Source organism: Caretta caretta, chromosome 4, assembly GCF_965140235.1.
Source record: "Caretta caretta isolate rCarCar2 chromosome 4, rCarCar1.hap1, whole genome shotgun sequence".
Classification (NCBI taxonomy): domain Eukaryota; kingdom Metazoa; phylum Chordata; order Testudines; family Cheloniidae; genus Caretta; species Caretta caretta.
This window is the reverse complement of record NC_134209.1, coordinates 107,930,468-107,953,237: the sequence shown is the minus strand read 5'-3', so window position 1 is coordinate 107,953,237 and position 22,770 is coordinate 107,930,468. Positions and strand designations below refer to the sequence as shown.

Here is a 22,770-nt window from a genome sequence, read left to right as displayed (position 1 = left end):
ATGTGAGGTAAGCTGTATGATCCTGGGAAGACATTGCCAAGTGTCTTGCAAGTCTTCCCCTTCTGTTGGTACATTTTGACTTTCTTGTCTGATCAGATGCTGCTAGCCTTTGCTACTATCAGATCTGTTCTCTCCCTTGTGGCAACATCTCAGATGCAGTGCCTAACCCATCACAATACAATATACTACTTACCTGTCCATTGGCACCAACATTTTCTTTGAAAAATTAGGGTGTTCTTAAGATAAGGCAACAATAAAAACGTGTCATTGCTTCCAAGAGCAACATGGTATCTGATAGCCTCCTATTAGTTCCATGTACGTAATGACTGTTGCTTTTACACAAGCAGTGGATCAGCAAGCTCCACTTCCAGAAAGTTGTTAATAATATCCTGCTTGCAAAAGCAAATAGTATAATCCTCATCCTAAGTGAGATTTACATTACTGACATCCTAAATGCCGAGGCTGAAATAAAATTATCAGGATTGCCAAGACAGAGTTTTTGAGCTGGAGAAATAAAATTTGGTTATCAAATGGTGGGTTTTCCTAGCCTAAACTTTTTTTTCTTTTGGACAAACTGTAATTTAATCACCGCCACAATGACATAACAGTCACCTCCTTGTGTAAAAAAGGATTATATGTCTCAGTTTATCTTGCCACACAGATCACATGGTCAGAATTGCTTGCAAAATGTGGAAAAACTAGTTTAAAGTGAGCGATGCACCAATGGCTGTACATTTCGTATTCTCTCTCCTGTGTATACCAACTGTAAGGACAGAACAGAGTAACCAGAAAGTTTGCTTTCTCATGGGGTGGATTTAAATTAATAATAATAATAAAAAAGTTGAAAGCAGCTCCTATCCTTGGCAAATATAACCCTTTAAAATCTCTCTGCTTTCCATGGCCCAACCTCAAATAAACAATATGCGAAAAAATATTGCTCATGTAGATGAAAGCTGAAAAGGCCAATTGCGGAACAAGTTTCATGCACCTGATTAATTGCAAAATAGTCTGATGGCTGTTTCAGTCGACTATATACACTGTTTATTTAGTTGGCATATGCAATCTGGTCAAGCCACGCCACAGCATTCTTATCAATGATGTTCAAGGCACGAAGACCTCCAGGAAGTTGTTTGTCGTGGCTTGTGGCTGCTCACACTGACATAGTGGACTGTCTCTAAAACACCACTGAAATTTTGCTGCAGCACAAATTCCATGTCCGGTACAAAACTGGTTCAGAAGGCTCCATTGCCTTCACGGTAAATCAAACCCGGGTTGACACTGAGTGGGGTCTGAGACAAAATCATTAATTGTCACTTATTCTGTGGACCATGCATCCTGTACCACAAATCCCTCACCCAGTAAATTTATCCACAACAGGCAATGGGAGGGCGGATGACCATATGATGGATTAAACAAGTCTTTAATTAATGGTAGATGTGGCATATCATGCAATTTCATCATAAGCTTTGCTACGCTTTCCTCTCTGCGAACACTGGGTGGGCAATATTGCAGATATTCCATATACACCATTCCATATACACCACATGGATTATATTCAGATCATAGCATAAACTTGTAGTGGTGCCAGGGAAGTTGATGTGAGATCATTTATGTGTGGGATCAGACCCTGATCAGAATCAGACCCTACAGTGTCGCTGTCTCTGTCATACTTAATTTTTATATTGTTCTCTATAGTTCCAGGACTCAAATGGAGAAGTTATGGGCACCCACACCCCCAGTGAACCTAGCAGGACCTGCAGGTGCTCAGCATTTTAGAGAATCAAGCCCTCCGAGTGGTTACAGGCACCTCACCACACCTGGGTGAGATAGGCAGGTATTATCCTTATTACATATTATCACACCACAGATGGAGAAACGGGCACAGAAATGTGAAACTACTTGCCCAAGGTCACATAGCAAGTCAGTGGCAGAGCTGGAATTAGAGCTCAGAAATTTGGCTCCCAGTCTGTGATCCATATTCTGTTCAGATAATACGTGAAGCATAATGTTGAGGGACTGTTGGGCATGAAAGGGCTGAGGAGTGTACACAGTTACTGAGACAATTGGTGGTTTAGTAAGATTAAAGTTTCTGGAGAACAGAATGATCAATTAATTTGTTTAAATATTTTTTTTTTCTGACAGGGCTCTGCTGTTAGGTTATTAACAGTTTACTATTTCTTGCAAGAACTCTTCAGAGAAAACTTGCACTATTTAAAAATGTTCTCTTTATTGACAGTTCCAAAGAGTACGATTCACACAAACAATTTCAAAAGAATAGCTTGCAGCAGCTGCACAAAATCTCTCTCACATCCCAGGAAGGGGAGCACACTGAAATCCATTGCACTTGAGCCAAAACCCTGATTCTATTGCTGCTGAAGCTTGTGTTTTGAACCTGTCTATAGTTGAGCTAGTATGTGAATATGTTACTCATTATTTTTTTGGGAGTGGACATACATCCAAATAAAAGGGGAGGAAGCGGGGAAAGGTAGCTTTCAGGACACACTGCATGGACCTATCCTGCTCAGCGGAACTCTAAAAGTTTGAAAGACAGGAAACATTTATTCATTCAGTTCACCCCTGCATACCAGCATCAAGCCTATGTCTCACTTAAGTTCCATTTAAGCCTCATATGAGTAAACAGTGAAGCTCATTAGAGAATCACGATTTGTAATTACAATTAGTAATTTTGAGCCCATTAGTGGTGGCAGCAGCAGCCATTTTGGCAACTAGTGCCACTGCCCAGCACCCATACAGAAGCCCAATATCAGATTTTTTTTAAACAGTCTCCATCCTGTTTTAATATTTGGCTTAGTAATAATAAAAACGTGGCTGTTTACATTGTAAACATTTTCATATGTGTATTTACATTACTGCCACCCGCTGAAAAGAACCAGAATTTCTGTAATGTAAGTCATATGCAATATATTCCTAACAGCTAACAGAAATTCTCTTATAGATCACTTGTGATTTTGGAGCAAGAGGACATGACTTCTATCCAGACTGAGGAGACAGAACAGCACTAAAGTAGCTCGGTTTATTTCTCGCCCACAGGATCCAGAGAATGGTGATGCATAGTAGCTCTTTCTGAAGGGATCTCATTTGTAGGATCCCACAAAAATCAGTTCTGTCTACCTTCCTCCTCAATAATTACATGAAGCCACTTGGAGAGCTAGTGAAATATCATGGGCTCAGCTAAGGCCAGCGCAGCCAGATAATGTTTTCAGTCCCCTCTGAGGCTGTTTCTGAGCTGATTCTGAGCTGATGCTAGTCAGGCAGCTGCTAGCCTCCAAGTTGAGGGACTAGTGGGCACAGGCCTAGCAGATGATACAAGGAAATCACCAAACCTGCGTATCTGCCACCATTCCTACTAGGAGCATGTAGGGGGTGCATCAGTTAGTCCATACCCCCACAGTACACCGCACTGGTTGCTCCAGCAGCAGAGCACAAGAGAGGAGAGACAAGGAGGTGGGACCAAACTTGTGTGGTGCTAAATGGGAGTTCCCATCACAGCTGTTGTTCATCTCTCTCATCATTGGTTCCTACCCAGCTCCAGGTCCAGCCCTGTGTTTGAAGAGCCAGTATTGGGAGGAAGCCTAGAACCCAGTTTGCCCCATCATAGCCTGGGGGACCTACTCCCCACAGGAACCAGTGAGGAGAGCTCCAATAGTGAGGGAGTCCTGCCCAAGTAGGAACAAAAAGGTACCTCTTCTCTAACCAATCATCCCAACAACCACCATAGGAGATCCACTCTCCACCTGAGCAGCCACTCCACAGCCAGAGGCCTCAGGACAACACCCCTGGCACTGGCAGATTAAAGAATTTTGGGGCCCTGTGCACTATGGAAATTGGGCCTCCCCCACCTTCCTTAAAGCGGCCCTGCCCCATACATATCCCGCCCCACACAGACCCCAGAACGCCCCTCTCCTTATCCACACACAGCCCATCGAATGCCACTTCTGCCCATCATATCCCGACACCCCCACACATCCCAGTAGCCCTGACCTATATCTTGCTCACCACAGCCCCCACACCTCAGCCCCATTGTCATAGCCCGCAACATCTCTCACTCACCCCTAACGTCCTGGCTCCCAACATCCCCCACTTGACCCCCAGCCCTTCACCCACCACCCCCAGGACCTTCTTGGCCACTCACCAACTCTCGTGCCTGATCCCAGCCACCCAACTATGTTTGTGCCCATAACCTGCTCCATACTCACATGGCCCCATGCTGCTCAAGTTTGGCCTGGCCACCTCTCTGTCATGACTGAGGGGTGGCTGGGCTAAATTTGAGTGAGTGGCTTTGCAATCTGGCACACGGGGTTGCAGCACCTCTCAGATTTCTTTTTATTTTTCTCTCAGTGGTCAAGAGTCCAAACTCCCCTGAGATGGGGACCCTGTGCAAGTACACTGAGTGCACATTGGTTAATCTGGATCTGCTTGTCACCATGGTGTCTGCAGGACACCTGTCTGCCATTGTTGTTCTCATGATCAACTGCCAGGTTAGGGGAGCTAACTAGAGACACTTCCATGAGATGCTGGGGAGGGGAAATGTGGTGGCTTGAGGGGTCGTAGGAGAGGAGTGAAGTTGATGTTTATGTATTGGGGGGGAGAGCATGATATCTAGGAAATGTCACATGTTCAGGGTATAGAGATTACAGAAACCAAGCACACAGTGGTTGGGGTGAATGCAACAGTTTTATTTCCCAATTACACATACTCTTACCTCTTTGCTGTGTGCCCCCTAGTGGTCACTCTAAACTTCACAACGAACACCTGATGGGCTCTGTGGTTTGAGGGGGGAAGAATTGCTGAGCAGGGAGGGACAGAGCCAAGGAACAGCAGCTTTCTGTGATATCATCCATCTACAAAACCATAGGGGTTTTTTTCTGTTTTTTTTTTTTTTTTCTGGGTAAGACATGGCCTTGTCAACCTTAATTTACATGGATTTCTGCTCCATAATGTCATCTTCTCTCTTCCCTTCCCCAAGGCGTGGCTGGTATCAGGGGGCCCAAAGAAATCAGGTGGGACACTGGGCCTCAGCCTGGATGCCTCTATCCTCCACAGATGCCCCAAGAACTGTATGATTTCCTTTGTAGAATTTGGAATGTGTGAGGCAGAACACCCTGCCCACAGGGAGTGGAACCTCTGTCGCCAAACCCATGGAGTTTTCTAACTTTCAGTTTCCCATGTCCCCACTTAGTCACCCTTTTTACATGTCAGGTTATGATTTATTCCTAAAATCCTCTCCATGGGAATTCAGCATATACTTGAAAAATCATTCATTAGATCATAAAACCTGACTTCTGGTTTTTAGATTCACATCAGTGAACACACTCTCTGCTATACCTTTTTGCATATGGCCTAACATATATTTTGTCAGGTTTCAAAGTAGCAGCCATGTTAGTCTGTATCCGCAAAAAGAAAAGGAGTACTTGTGGCACCTTAGAGACTAACAAATTTATTTGACCATAAGCTTTCGTGAGCTACAGCTCACTTCATTGGATGCATTTGGTGTGTATTTTTTGAGCTCTGGTAATGATACTATATAGATAATGTGTTGCAATGCAGAAATGGTGTTACTCTATTTGACTTTCTGATGAATCTATATTCTTGTTAACTGTAGTATGGCTGTATTTTTGTGTGTACTGTTTGTGTCAGGAAAATAATAAGGTATATTAAAAATCAATTGAAATTTATAACTAGTAGAAAAACTTTGAAAAAATGTTATTATTCAGGATAGAAGTATTCAAAAAGAAATAACATCAACTTGGCAGAGGCTTTAATTGGCTCAGCAACCATGAACCCAATATTGTATTTGGACCAAGCCTAATTCAGGAAGGTCATCTTACAAACACAACTGTTTCAGTGGCACTTCTTATGTTAATATCCTCAGTATGACTCAGCCAGATTTGAACCTTATGACAGGTTAATCATTAATTAAGAGCTTACAAAACTGGGAAAAGATGCTAGCAAGCTAGAGAAACAAGAAACTCTTGTAAATGTTTCTATTTTAAAAGATCAGAATGCTTATAAAATGTACAGCTTGTAGTTTTATTTTCATAATTAAAAAGGGTCTGATGCAAAGAAGTTAAGGGAATATTCCATTAGAGCCCCAATGTCACTCTTTACAGTAAAACAACTGTTCATCTCTCTGGGAAGAGCACTTGATTTTATAGTTAACAGAAAACTATGTTGTAGGTATTAGCACAGCTTTTCTTTGCAAACTCAATATCCTTCAGCATAAATGTAGGTGGGACACTAACTGGGGACTAATTGTGGTGGAGTCAGTGCACTGATTGGAGAAATCAAAAATGAACCTCACCTACGGAACGTGCACACTCCAAGGTCACAATAGCTCCCAAATATCACTCAGAACAGCCAGGACAAAATTCTGCCTGTGCCTCCCTGCTCCCTTAACATCATACAGTAGTTGGTCTGAGAATGATTAAAGGATTGGAAAACATACTATATTGAGCTCCTTTAGTAACAGACTCAAAGAGCGCAATCTGTTTGGTTTAACAAAGAGAAGGGTAAGTGATGACTTGATCACAATTTAAAAGTACTTAGATGGGGAACAGAAATTTAATAACAGAGGGCTCTTTAATTTACCAGAAAAAAGTATAACAAAATCCAATGCCTGGAAGTTGAAGCTAGACGAATTTCAGACCAGAAATAGCACGTAATTTTTAACAGTAAGGTTGATTATCTATTGGAACAATTGCCCAAGGGTTGGAGTAGATTTTCCATCACTGGCAATTTTAAAATCAAGATTGGATGTTTTTCCAAAAGATATGCTCTAGTTCAAACAAGAATTAAGTCAGAGCAGCCCTATGGCCTTCATTATGGAGGAGGTCACACTAGATCACTGACTTTATAATTTGTTAATCTACAATGTGGATGGCTCTCTGGCTCTGAAACCTGTTTTCAGCATCATATTGATTAGTCATGCTGTGAGCAGGTTTAATTGACCTGCTACAGAAAATGACTGCTGGAGCAGGTGGACCATCTAGACTTGACCTGCCAGGGTTGCTAATGCTGGTGTGCAATGGTTAGTGCCCCTGTACAGGTGCAGCTGTGCTGGTGTTAACAGCAGTGGGAATTTTTAGGAAACAATTCCTACCACAGATATGGCTAAAGAACCCTACTGGAGGGTTCCTCTAACAGTTTGTATTCAAGACTATTTTTGGTTCTTACGTTGCACTGATAACCAGGGTATGTGAGCAAAGGTTCCCAGCCATTATTCCATCATGCTAAGGGTCAGGTGAGTTATAAAAACATTTGCTTTCACATGATGGGTGTAACTGCATGTGACGTGTTTATGCAGTTGATATCCTTCTCCTTGGATGTAGGACTTCTCATTTATTAGTACTGATTCTTCCCTGGGTGCCTGCAACTCTCATTGCTCTAATCACTCCAGGTCACTCTGCAGTTTGATTCTGTTCCCCGTGTTTGCTTTTCCTCCAATTTTGGCATCTTCAGTAAATTTGGCCACAGATGAATGTGCACGCACATGCACACACACCAAGAGAGAAGAAGAAGACAGAGACTCTCTAAAAGTCTACGCAGAAACCCAAACAGATATAGGCAAAATTAGCGCATTCCATTCAGGGGGGGACCCTGCTTGAAGACTGACATATGCAGAACTGAAACATTATAGGATAGCAAGACTACCCTGGGTTTCAGTAGTGTATGCTTCACTGTGACAGAAAAGCCTCACAGGACCTTTTGCAAGTATAAGACTCAGAGGGATAGATCAGCGGTTCTCAACCAGGGGTCTGGGGCCCCCTGGAAGGCTGCGAGCAGGTTTCAGGGGGTCTGCCAGAATAAATCAGAGAGCAGAGCTGATGTTAGACTCGCTGGCTGAAAGCCAAAGCCCGAGCAACTTAGCTTTGCAGGGCCCCCTGGGGTGTGGGGCCTTGGGCAATTGCCCTGCTTGGTACGCCCTAATGCTGGCCCTGGCTTTTAATCTTCTGGATATGCAGAAAAACAATTGTGGCACAGGTGGGCCATGGAATTTTTATAGCATGTTTCGGGGGCCTCAGAAAGAGGCCATGGAGTGATTCATTTGTAGATCTGATTCAGGTCGGTACTGACAAAAAGTTGTTGTCATGGTGGTTTGATAGTTTATGTGAAATGAGTTGTTGGCTTCAGCCCAGTTCCTACACAGGTGTCTAGGTTACAAAGGCAGTCATGGGAGTAAGGCAAAGACTGAATTGGCACAGAGTCTTAACTATCACCTGACACTTAAAAGTATTTGGGGGTTCTGAGACCATGAGGAGAACATGGTAGCGCTGCTGCCTGCTTTGAGGAAGGCTTTGGCCTGCAGGGCTGCCAGACAGCCTTCTACAGCCATTAAAATTAACTTTTAAAAAGGAAACTATATATATTGAGAAGACATGCAGAGAAGGGACAAATATATGAAAGATCAGTATCTCTTTTTCTTTAAATATCTGCGCACAAATTTAGTGCAAATGAGAAAAACAAAGGAAGGACCGATAGCCCTGACCTGCGACAGGCGTAGTAAATGCAGCCAATATATTAGTTTTCCTATGCCAGTCTGCCAATATGTTTCACTTTTAGTGCTGCCCTAACACCGCTGCTATTGCAAAGACTGCCAGTCAGCGCACCCAACTGTGTGGTAGTTTTGTGTTGTGGATAAATGGAAATTAAGGTCAGACACCAAACTCATCTCCGTCTGTGTCCAGAGAAGGAATTTAACCAAGAGATGAAAAATTATATGGCCTAATCCAAGTCCCACTGAAATCAGTGGAAAAACTCCCATTACCTTCAGTGGGAGTTGGATTGGGGCCCATAGTTGGTATGTTCTGCTCAGGGATTAAAGTAAGGGAGAGCAGTGGAGCAGCACATCTCCCCTTTCTCTACTAAAAACTGTGTGTGCTCCGTTCCTCCTTGTCTGGTGCTGCTAAAAATATAGAGAGCGCTCCCCCAACTCTGGCTGTGTGGCAAGAGCCTCCTCTTTCAGTTTACTTTCGCCACAAATTCTACTCAGTTCACACATTTGCCCCACTTCTTTTGCAAATAATTGGAGAGAATGGATCACATGCAACAGCTTTTTCTCTGTGACTAAACCTGGCAAGCATTTTAAAATGAAGTAACAATACCTGTTTTTAAAGAATGCTTTATTTACTACATCCTAGGAATGTACCATAAGTGGAGCAAGAACTAAATAAACTCAGAAGTTTTAAACAATACAAAGAACAGAGATATAGTAAAACACCCAAAATACTAGCACTTCTGAAAATGAGGCACGCTAATATATGTATATATTTTTATATACATATATATTTCTTTGTATAGTTTGTTCTTAACCTAACAGTGTTCACATTTCAAGTCATAAACTTACCTCAGTAGTGTACATGAAATGGTGGAGAAACAGGTATAAAGACAGACCACAGGTGGGAGGCTCAGAGATACCTAACTGACTGTACTACCAACTTTTGGCCCCAGTCTTGCCATTGGAACTGCTAGCACAGACCCCGGAGCCCATGAAGAACCCCAGTCATCAAGGCCATTTGTTTTTAAAGTATCTTGCTGTCTGCCATGTTAGGATATCATCTCCCTCTTTATTTTTGTTGCACATAATATACAGGCATATGTAAAATACAGTAAGAACTCTAGTTGCTGTTTAAACTAAAGACCTTGGAATGGATCATGTCCTCTGCTTCTGCAAGCAGAGGAGACTTGGATCTGGGTGGATCCCTCTTGGTGGGCACAGAAATTTGGGCAGGGGAGTGATGGCTTCAACATTGTCCCTCCCACCATCTCTCCACTGCTGGAGCTTGCCAAGGTTTTGGTGGAGAGGCTGGGATGTGGTGAAACAGGGTATCAACCCACATTTCATTGTATCATCCTCTGCTGACCCAATGGGTTTCTATGCAGCAATCCAGTCAGATGTTGAAGCTGCATGAAGTGGCATTACTCATGCTGGCTCTTATCTATGGCCACTGCTCAGCATGAGATGACTTAACCAAAGGCTGGAGACGTGGGAACCATTTCCCACCTCCGTTGGGCTGGGGTTTCTATTCCCCACTGATTCCCGTGAGAGATTGGTTTTGAAGGCTGCCCATTCCATGCAATCAAGCCCTTGGATAACACTCCAGTTGGGTTGGGCCTAAGGTGTAGGTGCATTTTTGGAAAGGTTGGAACATGTGATAAAACTCTCCGGGGAAGGAGCATTAGGGGCGGAGTCTGATTTAATAGTTAACTTCCTCACCGTACTTCTGATAATAGTTAAATAGCATTAAATATAACAGTGTTGCTGAGTGAAAAACAGTGGCCCAACTTAAGTTGAGAAAGTACATATTAGGTGGTCACTTAATTTAGTTAGATATGATCTGAAATTGTTGTCCATGGGCAAAACATGCCTTTATTGTATGGACCTATAGTTGGTTCTTAAATTAAAAAAGAACGCAAAATTGTTTATTCACTACCCTATTGCACACCACACTTCATTAGAGTTGTCTTGGCAAAGCTGATGCACTTCATAAAGTGAGTGAGCTATTCTTTTGACATTTTACTGTATTTTACATTCACTGCATTACTAAATAAAAGCCTTTAAACAGGCCACAAAACACTGCAATAATATATTTACTTCTTAATAAAACAAACTTTTTAATAACATTGAAATAAAATGTTTTTTGTTTTGTTTTGTGGCAAACCACATACCATGTAAATTAGCAACATAAAATGACTTTAAAAATGTATATTAGAAGATATTTACAAACTCTATTTCTTAAATTCATAGGGCTTTAGTCTCTGTCTTCCCTGATGTGAATGCATAACTCCAATTAATGCTAATGGGAATTAGGTCTGAAAGGGAGAATGGGAAGGAGGCTAGCCCCATTTTATTAAGTACAATATCACTAACACCCCTAGTACCTTAGAAATTTTGCATGAAACATGATGAAGCTACAGGTAAATAATGCAGTACTTCCTGCTGACAAAAGCACATTTGGCCCTGTCTAAAATATCATACATTCTCTGTCACTACAACTTACACGTCAAAAGAATAAAATAAAGAGCATTTAAAAAGAAACTAGGTTTTATACTGGAAGAAGATCTAAGTCAAGATACCTCTCATGAAATATTAGATACCCTGAGCATGTGCTCAGGGACGGACCTAGAAGTGACTTCAATAAATATAAAAGCCAGATGTTATGGAAAACACAGCAGCCTCTTCTTTAGCTAAAACAATTCACTTAATCATGCTTTAAAGAGGTTTGTTTTATGAGTTTGTTTTTTTAAATAGATGTTTGTTGCTTGTGAGTTTTGATAGTGATAAACAAACTGTGCTAATGCCAGCACAAAATGCAGAGGTCTCGCTCATTTTCAAATTGCACTTTCCAGTATAACTTTTTAAATAAGATACTTGTTGTTTTAAACAAAAACAAACAAAAATCTAATGTATGTATTCTTTAAATATTGAAAATATTCTTCAAAATATATTGTTTATACATTTCCTAGCTGCTCAGATGTGCTTTTTTAATATATATATATAGTTGATATATTATTAAAGGCACTACAAAATAGAATTCTCTGGAGTGCAGAAGTTACTAAAAAATAACCTTCATACCACAAATATATTGAAAATATAATTGCTTAAAAAAAACCCACCCAAAAAACCCCCTTTGCAATCCCACTACTGTGTATAAATTTGTATGGGCAATGGGCTTAATGCATATAGGTCACTTAGAAATGTATGAATACGGGTATATTAAATTTTAAAAATATCCTAAAAAATTAGTGACAATGTCACATATATAAAATATTTCAAACACAATATTTGATAACATTCTTCACTTTCAGTTTTTTTTTTTTTTTTTTCAGTTTACTGAGTCCAAACATATTCTTTTGCAGTCGGTTCTTTCTTCATAAATAGTAAAGTGTTCCTTCAGTGTTTGTCCCTCTCCCCTCCCCCCCGCCCCCCCTCGTTTGATAGTCTCAGTATGTCTGGTAGACATCATGTATTGGAACCTGGATTGTTGCAGTCGGAAATGCCTGAGGTATATAGCCGGCATATCCTCCATACGCTGCTGCAGCTGCAGCTGCTGCTGCGGCGTTCTTCTGTAGTGTGGCTATAGTTGCTGTTGTTGCAGCAGGAGCTGCAAACGGGACATAACTTGCACCATAAATCCCTGCAGCAGGAATTCTCTGAATATTTGGAGCCATGGTGTACACTGGAGTTATGGGGCGACCCTAGGGACAAAAAATTGGCATTTAACCTTCCAACTCACAGACTTTACTGTCACTAGCAATCTAATCTACTAGGCCGAGTATAATTATTCCACACATTAAAGGATTCACTTCAGTTTTTTACAGTTGAGGAAGGATGGTCTTGTGGTGAAGTCTTAGGCCTGAGAGTTAGGAGATAGTAGATTTGATTCTGCTGGCAAGAATGGGCCTGTCAGGGTAGAGACTGCATGTCATGGGTGATGCGGGGAAGGCAGGCCAGTGAAGCCATGTGCATCACCTGCTCTTCCAGGGGACCTGGAACCAACAAGCACAGGCCAGAAAGTAGGCTGGGCCAATTGTGGAGGGAGGGAGCTAGAGCACAAGGGTGATGTCACTTTTGTCTTTGACTCTGTCTGGCTCCTCAGCTACTATTACGTTACACTTTAACTTCTTGTCTCTGCCTGTATTACTGCCCCTTCCCATTTATCCTCTCTTGTCAAACTTTGTGTTGCCCCTCACCTCCTCCGCTCCACCAGTGTTCCCAGCCTTGTCTGCTCATTTTCAGCTGCCCCAACGGTCACTTTCGTGCCTTCTTCCACATGGCCCTTATGCATAGTTCAACCTCCCCATCCATATATACGTCCCTCTTAAAGATGCATTTCTGCCACATGGCCCATAGTGAATCTAGCTGACTTGTTTACAAAAAGACAGAACTCCCTAAACTCTGTCTACATTTCTGTCTTTTCTTGAGCACTTCAGGGCAGGGACTGTCCCTTCTCGAATGTCTGTAAAGTACCTAGTGCATCCTACATGAACAGATATCTCTCAGGTGGTTTTCGCCAGTAGGGCTTCTGTGGAGTTCCAAAGGTAACTTGAAGCTGCCTTCCTCCACTGCCTGCCTTCACCTAAGGGTCCATTCCCCACTCTGGTACCACTGCCCTAGCTGGTGCAGGAGGTGTCAGTTCTCTCAGCACCCATAGGGGCAAATCAAGTTCCTGGGCTCTGTTCCTCATTGTGACACTGGACAAGTCACTGGGCCTCAATTCTGTAAGATGGGTGTAATAATACTTTTCCTAACTCATTGCTTGTTGTGGGGCTAAATTCATTCATGCTTATGAAACGTCTGAGATTCTTGTATAGAAGGTGCTACTGAAGTGCAAAGTATTAGTAATACCTCCCCTTGCCCCGTTCACCTTCTGAAGTCTCACGACTTGTTTCCAAAGAGCTTTGCAAATCAGTGTTATGGCAAGAAGTTTACTTAGATTGTAAGATCTTTGGGGGCAGGGGACAGTCTTTTTGTTTTGTATTTGTACAGCGCCTGGCCCAGTGGTGTCCTGGCCTGGGACTGGGGCTGCAGGACAAATAAGTAATAATAAAAAGGAAGGAATTTGTTTTGCAAGTGTTACTGTGCCCAAAGAGTCTGTCACAATGTAATTACACAGAGTCACTCTGGAACTGTAGTAGTCTCAGTGTCTTTTTTTTCCCCCACTATTAACAAAATAAATGGAAATGGAACTACAAAAAAAAGTCCCTATGTCAGATCAAAATAAACCCTTACAGATCCAGCCAGTGCCATAGCTTGATGGTGGCCTTCCCAGGAGAGGGTTTCAGGATGGATTCCCATCCTGGTTTCTTGCTCCCTGACTGGACTGGCACTGCTGCAGAGGCAACACCAACAGCCTTTTAGGGAAGCATTTCAGCACTGTCAATAGAGAATAGCCAGTCGGTTATAGGAATGATGCTAGCAGGCTTCAAAGGGTGAGCTATATATTTCTTCTTAGTAGTGACTATGATAATGGCATGTGAAGGTTGGTGTGGCTAGAGCAGTAAAAAACAAAACAAAACACCTCAAGCTGAGAAGGGATTTGGGGTTGTGTCTAGTCCCACATGCACAAAAGTGGCAAAACAGGGTTTTTTTTAAAATGTTATGTAAGTCCAGTTTCCACTTGCTGACCTAAAGACTCCCCAGAATAAGTGCTAAAAGTGCCGTAACTGTATTTTATTCTGTTGAACATGAATTCTCTCATCCTATGTCAGACTTAAGAGCTTTTTACTATTTGCAAAGATCTTCTTAATTGTTGCAATTACACATTGCGCTGCTATAGCACCTTCCATTAGAAGATCCCAAAGTGCTTTAGAAACGTTACTGAATTTATTCTCGCAATACTCTGGGGAGATAGGGAAGGGTAATTACCACCGTTTGACAGACTGGGTAAGTGAAGTACAGACTAGTTAAGGTTGCACAGCAACTCTGTAGTAAAGCCAAGGCATGACTACCAAAGTAGTAGTGTTTTAACCACTTTCCTTTTTCTCCGTGGCCAATATGCTTCCCTGCCCTGCGCTAGATGGAACGAAAAAATAAATTCAAATGAAATGGAAAAAGACCCCAAACTGAAGGGGGAGCCAGTGTTTCAAGTGTCTCAACTCTTCCCCCTCCCAAGCCCAAGGAGACCCTAGCATAGCATCAGGGCACACCTGTTCTGGCAGAGGCATGCTGAGGCAGTAGCACAGAACACCCCTTTTGAGATTTAGCTGATCTGGGCGATAGTTCATGTGACTCCTACTTTACCTGTGTGGGGCTAAGCGATTCAGTGCCGTGTGAGACGACTGTCAAGGTAGGGCTGTTTTTTTAGTCTAATAACTCAACAATCTCCCTTTAAACTGTGGCATGGCAAGAGGCCAGGGTTTCAACGTACCAAGGTAAGCTTAGCAAGGACTATGTGCTGAATTTACCTGGAAAGGTGGAGGGGTTGAAACTGCAGGTATAACAGCTCCTGCTGCCGCCGCTGCTGCTGCTGCTGCCGCCGCCGCGCTGGCTGGATCCTGCTGGACAGCAATGGGATTGATCATATGTTCCACTGTGTGGATTTTGCCATCTTCCATCATCTTGGCTGCTGGAGCTGCCTGAAACATGGAGTACTGGGCCCCAATAGCAGGGATTGCCACTAGAACAGACCAAATGCACAAAAACATATTGGAGTTGCGTCCACAGTGCTTTCTTTCCAAGGTAAAGGAAACCTCTCTCGCAAGGTAATTTACACCAGTGGTTCTCAAAGCCGGTCCGCCGCTTGTTCAGGGAAAGCCCCTGGCGGGCCGGACCGGCTTGTTTAACTGCTGTGTCCACAGGTTCGGCCGATCACAGCTCCCACTGGCCGCGATTCGCCGCTCCAGGCCAATGGGGGCTGCGGGAAGCGGCACCTGCGGACGTGGCAGGTAAACAAGCTGGTCCGGCGCGCCAGGGGCTTTCCCTGAACAAGTGGAGGTCCAGTTTTGAGAACCACTGATTTACACCATGCTCATCACTGTGATATACAACATACAAGGTCTTAGGGGTGCTTTCAATTCATTTGTAAATTACTATAAATATTTCAAGGTGTGCTCATAGACTCAGTACTACAATTTTGTATGTACTGCATAGTTTTCAAACACTTTTATCTCAATGGGCTCTTAAAGCAGGACCCTCCCCCTGCGTGAGGGTCACACTGAAAACTTGCCAGGAAACTGGAAGGCTACATCAAATTTACAGAAATCTGTTCAGATTACAGTTGTCCTCATTTAGTGGCCTAAGGAGATAAGTTGGAGCATGCAGTGCTCCATCTTGATCTTAGTTACTGCCTCTGAGATCAAGGTGGGAGTATTGCATGTTGGGACCTGAAGTTTCCATAGGCAGAATTGCTGTATGAAAAGAAGAGTGTGATCTGTATTGTGTAACTTTGTGGGTAGCTGTTGGCCTATAGGCTTCACTTTGGCCAACTCTGCACTATAGTTACTTACTATAGTGTATTTTTCTGGCTTAACTTAGCTGCACAAATTTCATCACATCTTTCTACTTGACTCTGGTCTCAGCTTATTTATTTAATCTAAAAAAAAATCTTACACCTTTCTTCTCATGTCAAAAAGCAGGTAACTTGCAATAAATAGAAGAACAAGGGGAAAGAGCTATGAACAGTGAGAGTTATACATGCAAGGCCTGTGAGTCTGTACCCATTTCTGAATGGAGTTTGGGTGCATTGCTTAGGAAGCAAATTTGTCCTGCTGAAAATCTCCAGCAATCACATGTGTGATTCTGTGTGTTCCTCAAAATTTACAGTCAGTTTTTGATTAATTAACCTTTCAACAATAAATTTATAGATAACTGAGTGACTACTTATAATTACAGATGGCTCGAGGAGGTGATGTTTGGATTGGGATCTGAATTAGCTTTAGGCAACAGATCAGGTCTGAAGCCAAATCAAGGTTTGGTTTCAATGGTGTTGAAATCTTGCAAGAGTTTATTCCAAACTGGCAGAAATCATGAGAGATCAGCTGTTCTGTTTTCCACCATTTTGGTTTAAAAAAACAACAACCCAACTTCACAAGAATACCTCTTTTTATAAGATTTTGACCACACATTAACAGGGATCAGAAATTAGCCCTTTCCATTTAGAACTGGATCTGGAACCAGTACCACAGAGGCAGGTTTGGATCTAGGGATTTGAATCCAAACCTTCCTAAAATCTGGAAATATGTGAACTCAGGAGTCTGCTTTTGGCCTATCTTTGGAGTTCTAATAAATTAGACAGATACCGTCAATAAATATTTACTAGGTAAGAAGATAGTGTGTATATCAAAAATCATTTTTCAAGTAATCTTTAGAAATACCTGAAACTCCTAAGATGTATTCACAATTATGAAGGGTGGGGATGCTCCCTCTGAGAACTGACATTTTGCCCAGAGAGTCTGAGGATATAGGTTAATTTATCTCAAATCTTTCTTTGAAAACAGACCTCATCTTTGAAAATCATCTACTTTTGTCATGCAAATACTAAGCTGAATGCCTCTTTTCTCAAACTACATCATCAAACTGTCAAGATGGCATCTTCCTTTAGGAGTGTTCATCTTTTTTTATTTTATTTAAGGTAAGTGCATATCTTAAAAGTGATTTCCACTTATTTGTAATTGATTATTAGAGAATTTCATAATGTTACAACTACAATCAAGTACATTTTTACTGTAACATCAGTGGTGTTTTATTAGTAGTATGTCTGTTACAGTTCAGATTACACTGTAGGGAAAGTGCATGATTACTTTTTTCAGTGGCTCACCCTGGTCACTTGAATGCAGATTCTACCTCATAATAGTTAGCCCAAACAGAAATCTATTCAACCAGGGTCTTGCGGACTTCCACAACTTCATTCTAGCCACTACCATTTTCTCCTATAAACACCAAGGGCTAGATTCTCAGCTGCACCCAGCTTCCACAGGATGTTGCGAAGGGGGTGGTGGAAAGGAACTAGTTGCTGTTCCCTGATCCTGAGGCTGGTTCTCCACTAGCCCCAGTGTAACTTAGAACAGCCTAGAGGCTGTCCTAAAGTTTGTCGGCTAGTAATAGCACCTAAGGGGCTATCTGCTAGCCAGGAATTGCTGGAGCACTGTGTGATCTGGCCATCCCGTTCCTGCTCTACCATAATCCTAAACTGGAGGCTCCAGGACAGTGGCATAGAAACCAGAGCTGCCAGCTCCGTGCCAGCTGGGGACTCTCCCACACCAAGGAAATCCTCACATAGGGAGATCTGCCTGCTTCCCAACCCCTTTGTCTTCTAGATGTCTATATTCCTGGGGCCAAGTCACCCCGATGTAGTCACTTAACATCAAAGGAGATAAACAGGGAGCAATGTGACCCCTAGTCTTCATTCTCTAGCAAACAGAGCAGCAGGCTCTGAAACCAGCAGCTGTGTTGCTATACGGTTAGACCCAGAGAGGACACCTAGGTGTGGGACTATCTTGTTCCTTTGGCCTGTGGAGTCCACACAAGTGATCATTGCTAGTAACCTTCAGTGAGTGGTGCCGGAGAATGCATTTGCTGCCTCACATTTGTAGAGAGGATAGTGATTGTCAGATTTTAATAGAACGATTGGCCAAACTCAGCAGGAAGAATACAGACCTACTGGTCCCAGCCACAAAAATATCCTAAGTATCACCAAAGCTGGTTGGGTGGGGTGTTAATTTACCCAAACCAATCTGAATCTAAAAAAGTTCAAGCTCAGTTCAAAGAACGGGCTGAATTTCAAGCCTCTTTATTCTCCCCACCCACCTCCCAACAGGTTTGCCCAACCTAGTAATTATACTAACCTGCACCAGGTTTAATGGCAACTGGATTGACAGCAGACAACTCCAAATTGGGTACAAGCTCATATCCTTTTTCTTGCTGTTTTCCTTTCCCTTCGTGGTATCTGCTATATATGCCACGGCCTGCAGAATATCCCCCCAGATAAGAGCCTCTGGGGCCAGGGGCTCTGTTGCCAGCTGCACCTCGCCCTCTGCCTCTTATGCTGCCTGCTTATAATAACAACATAACAAAATAAGGATGAATAACACAGTAACAGCAATGGGGGAAATATTTAACACCCCCACATACAGGCATTCGGATAGTAATAAGCTAGCTGAAGTTAGAATAGCTGAATTTGAATGACTCTGTTCTTGAAAACAAAGGGAATCTTGCTTGAATCAGGAATGCACAAGCAGACAATGCATTTTCTGGTGTTCATGGTACTTTTCGTTGCACGACTAGCTTATAGTGGTATAGTTCAGACTTCGGTGTTCTCTGGAATTTATTAGTAATGTTGAAATAATAATAATTTATATCCACAATTTTGCAAATGTTACTATGGTGCTTTTGGTCATGTGATGTAGTGATAGTTTTATGGCAGATTGTTTGGGTATTCAGACCAGGGGTGATGGAATTTTCCTAAAAGGAGAGGGGGTGGGGGCATGAGGCCCCTCCTCTTCCCCCCAAAGCCCTGCCCCCTGGCCAAGCCAGAAACCAGACCCAGGCCGGGGAACCTGGGCCTCTCCACCTGCCCAGGGTGGGGAGCCCTAGAGCAGCCCCCAGCCCATGTCCCCGCCTCCTGAGCCTCCCTCTGAGGACAGATGGAGGGTCCACAGCTCCCTACAGCTGCACGCATGGCTCTTACCCTGACTTGGCTCTGGCTTCTGGCCTGGCCTGGGGGCAGGGCCTGGGGGGGCCAATGAGCTACAGGCAAGCCATGGTAAGAGCCACCCGGGCAGCTGTGGGGAGCTGCAGACCCTCCATTTGCCCTGGGCAGGGGACCTGAGGGTCAGGGACATGGGCTGGAGGCTGCTTTCGGGGCCCTCCACCTTGGGCCAGTGGATGGTCTGTAGCTCCCTACAGCTGCCCAGGCTCCCCGGGCTGGGCTCCAGCTTCCGGCCTGGCCAGTGCTGAGGCCTTGGTGGGTGGGGGGGAAGAGAGGAGAGGCAGGGGGCTGGGTCCATGGCAAAAAGTGGGAGGGCCAGGCCCATCCACTTTCAAAAGTGGGAGGGCCATGGCCCCTTGCCCACCCCCTGTTCTGGTGCCTCTGATTCAGACATCCAATTAACTGATTCCTATTCCTGCAGAAATAGTTGCAGATATCAATCGGGAGATTGAGTTGAGGCTGGAACTTTTGACCAGTTAGGGTTTACAAATATTTCTGTATTTATATAGGTGGTAAAAGAATAAGATCATGCTTATTGTTAAACTGAACTTGGCTGGGAAATACATTTTCAGTAAATTATATTCTCTGTAATGGCAGTACAAAACCACTTGCAATTACAAATGTCAGTTATAATTGTTGCAATTTAAGCCTGAATGATTAATTTTTTTGTTAATTTTTAATATATAGAATTCAATAACAATTAAATTCCAATAGTAAGAGCAATATGTCTAACTTATATAGTACCGTTCATCAACAGATCTCAAAGCTTTTCGTAAAGGAGGGTACAGTATGATCAGTTTTTTACAGATGCAGTAACTGAGGCATAGAGAGTTTATGGCTAAGGTTTTCAAAGGCATCCTGTAATTTTGGATGCCTATTTTGAGATACCTAGGATCTGATTTTTTCAGAGCACCCAGCGCTGTAGCTGAAGCCAAAGGGAGGTGCAGATGTACAACACTTTGGATAATTATACTCAAGAAGTCTGGTACTTAAACTATAGAAAACTTCTGTTACTTGCCCAGGGTAATACAACAGTAATAGAAGTTAGATCTCCTGATTCCCAATCCTGTGTTCTGTCCACTAGTGCACCCCTACCTTACACCTGTCTGCATATTAGAAAGGCATTGTCAAAAGAAAAATATCTTCAATATACTAGCATTAATAAAGTAAGACTGAGTATAATTATGACGAACTGTGCTGCAAAGGTAAGTTAAGAAAAATATAAAATGTGTCATCTGTTACCTTTTAAGACAGATTCATGCCTCCTCACCCCCTTGAAAGCAAAGCTGGCAATAATGCCCCCAAATTAGATTATGTTCAACTGTGCTTACTAACCTTTCACAAAGTAATCTCGGTTGGGACCGATCAGAGCATTGTATGGATATCCATAATATGCTAGTGTATACGGATCACAAGAGTAAACATAATTGGGTTGCTGAGTTACTTCTGTTGCTGCTGCTGCTGCTGCTCCTCCTTTAGCTGCTTTCTGATAACGAGTGTACTGCTCTTTGTCTACTGGTTTGGCCAAGGTAACTTCCAGGCATGAGCCTTCAAGTTCAGTGCCATTGAGGTTGTTCATGGCATGAACTGCATCTTCCCTGCTTGTAAAGTGCACAAAGGCATAATCGCGTATTTTTTTAACCCGTTCTACACAGCCAGGGTTAAACTGGCCAAAGATCTTTTTAATTGTATCCTCCGTGGTTTCAATCATTAAATTCCTCACATACAGGATTTTAACAGTCTCCATTACATCTTCATCAACATCTATCTCTGGTTCTGCCCAATCAACAGCAATTTGGTGGCCCCACAGTTGGATTCTCCCAGGCATCAGCTTTCTCCTGGCCATGGCGGCCGCTCGATGGCTTTCATACTCCACAAAGGCGAAGCCTCTATTTTTCATCTTGTCTGCTGCACTTGCATACACAATGACGTCTAGCACGCCCTCTGTCACCTTGGAGATCTCTTCTAGTATTTCCTCTCTCTTCTTCATCTTGGGTATACCTCCAATGAACAGTCTACAGTTATCCACACTGCAGCAAACACCTAGAAGCCTACCAGGACGGATTTCGTAGTTGTTCAGTTCTCTGACAGCACGTTTGGCTTCATGCTTGTGTGTGTACATAACAAAAGCGTAGCCGCGGTTTTTCCCATCAAAGTCCATCATCAGGCGCATTTCATAGATACGTCCTACGGACTCAAACACAGGCACTAGCTCGTCTTCGTACACATCGCGAGGAATTTTACCAACAAAGACTTCACAGCCACGAGGAGGGTGCAACCCCTCCCAGCCAGGTGGAGGCCCACCATACTTGCGCTGCCCGTTCTCTTGAATCATGGTATATCCAGTACGCTCCATGAGTGCCAACAGGGCAGCCTCATTAGGTGCACCAGCTACACCTTCAGGAACTTTGGTTGTAGACATGTTGGAGGAGTCGTTACTCATCCTAGCAGTGGAATCCTCAGCTGTCATTATGTCAAAATCATTCAAAGTGTGATGAAACCTAAACAAAGAGAGGGGAAAGGAGGACATTAATTATCTACTGTTAACATGACAGGAATCTGACTTTTTTCTGCAGTTTATGTTCAAGTTCATTTTTCAAGAACGAGGTGAATATTAAATACAAAACATAAAAATTAAATAGCAAAATATACTCTCCTGCATGCGGTGGATACCTGGCCCAGGAAACTCCCTGAGATGAGTTTCCTTCAAATCTTCCCTTCGTATGAGAGAATCTAAATGGGGTTATGGAGGAAGGTGGTGGTCCAACTTCCCATGAGCTATGCAGCTCTTGTTCTTGCACCCTAAGTCTGTGCAAAACTCCACTCTGAGGTGAGTATAGGCATGTAACCTGGGTAAATGCTGCTTCAAGTAGTGTTACTTGGGCTATGTCTACATGAGAGCTTACGGCAGCTCAGCTGTACCAATGCAGCTGTGCTGCTCTAAGATCTCTCATGTAGCTGCTCTATGCTGGCGGGAGAGAGCTTTCCCATCAACATAATTAAATCACCCCCCATGAGCGGCAGTAGCTATGTCAGCAGGAGAAGCTGGTATAACTTATATGCTCAGGTGTTTTTTTCCCACACCCCTAATACTGCATGCAGTATTCTAGTATCTGTCTCACCAATGCCATCTACAGAGGTAAAAACACCTCACAGCTCCCCTGTTTATACATCCAACCATCACATTAGCTTTTCTTGCCACAGCACTTCACAGGGAGCTCATATGAGCTGTTTGTCCCCTATGACCCTTAAATCCTTTTCAGTCACTACATTCTAGGATATTGTCCCCCATTATGTAGGTATGGCCTGCATCCTTTGCTCTTGGATGTACCCCTTGTATCTGGCCCCATTAAAACACATTTTGTTTGAATTGGACCAGCTTATGAAGTGATCCAGATCGCTCTGTATGACTGCTCTGTCCTCATCATTATTTATCTTTCTGCCAAACTTTGTCGTCTGCCAGTTTGTATTCCAGATCATTGATGAAAATACCGAGTAGCGTTAGGTGTAGTACTGATCCCTGCAGAACATCACTAGAAACACCCCCATTCAGTGATGACTGTTTGACAAGATCTGTTTTCCGTAAAATTGGTTGAAGTCCAAG

At 43.0% G+C, this 22,770-nt stretch overlaps 1 protein-coding gene and 1 long non-coding RNA gene across 8 annotated transcripts in view; one reads left to right on the top strand and one right to left on the bottom strand.

The window, feature by feature from the left end:
• LOC142071928 (uncharacterized) overlaps nt 1-5,622 on the top strand; it is a 40,947-nt gene extending 35,325 nt beyond the window's left edge. The window contains exons 2-3 of the long non-coding RNA XR_012668180.1: nt 1,696-1,834; nt 2,957-5,622. This is a non-coding gene — a long non-coding RNA (uncharacterized LOC142071928). The remainder of the gene's footprint in view (nt 1-1,695; nt 1,835-2,956) is intronic.
• Nucleotides 5,623-9,125: 3,503 nt separating this feature from the next.
• Nucleotides 9,126-22,770, bottom strand: part of RBM47 (RNA binding motif protein 47) — a 115,298-nt gene continuing 101,653 nt past the window's right edge. For 5 of the 7 annotated variants that reach the window (XM_048848514.2, XM_048848519.2, XM_048848517.2 and 2 more), the window contains 4 exons: nt 20,502-21,667; nt 18,304-18,510; nt 14,926-15,137; nt 9,126-12,216 (listed from right to left, as the gene is read on the bottom strand). In XM_048848514.2, coding sequence (XP_048704471.1) covers nt 11,962-12,216; nt 14,926-15,137; nt 18,304-18,510; nt 20,502-21,667 — 1,840 coding nt within the window. In that variant the 3' untranslated portion in view covers nt 9,126-11,961. The remainder of the gene's footprint in view (nt 12,217-14,925; nt 15,138-18,303; nt 18,511-20,501; nt 21,668-22,770) is intronic. The other 2 variants (XM_048848515.2, XM_075127962.1) reach the window with 2 other exon arrangements.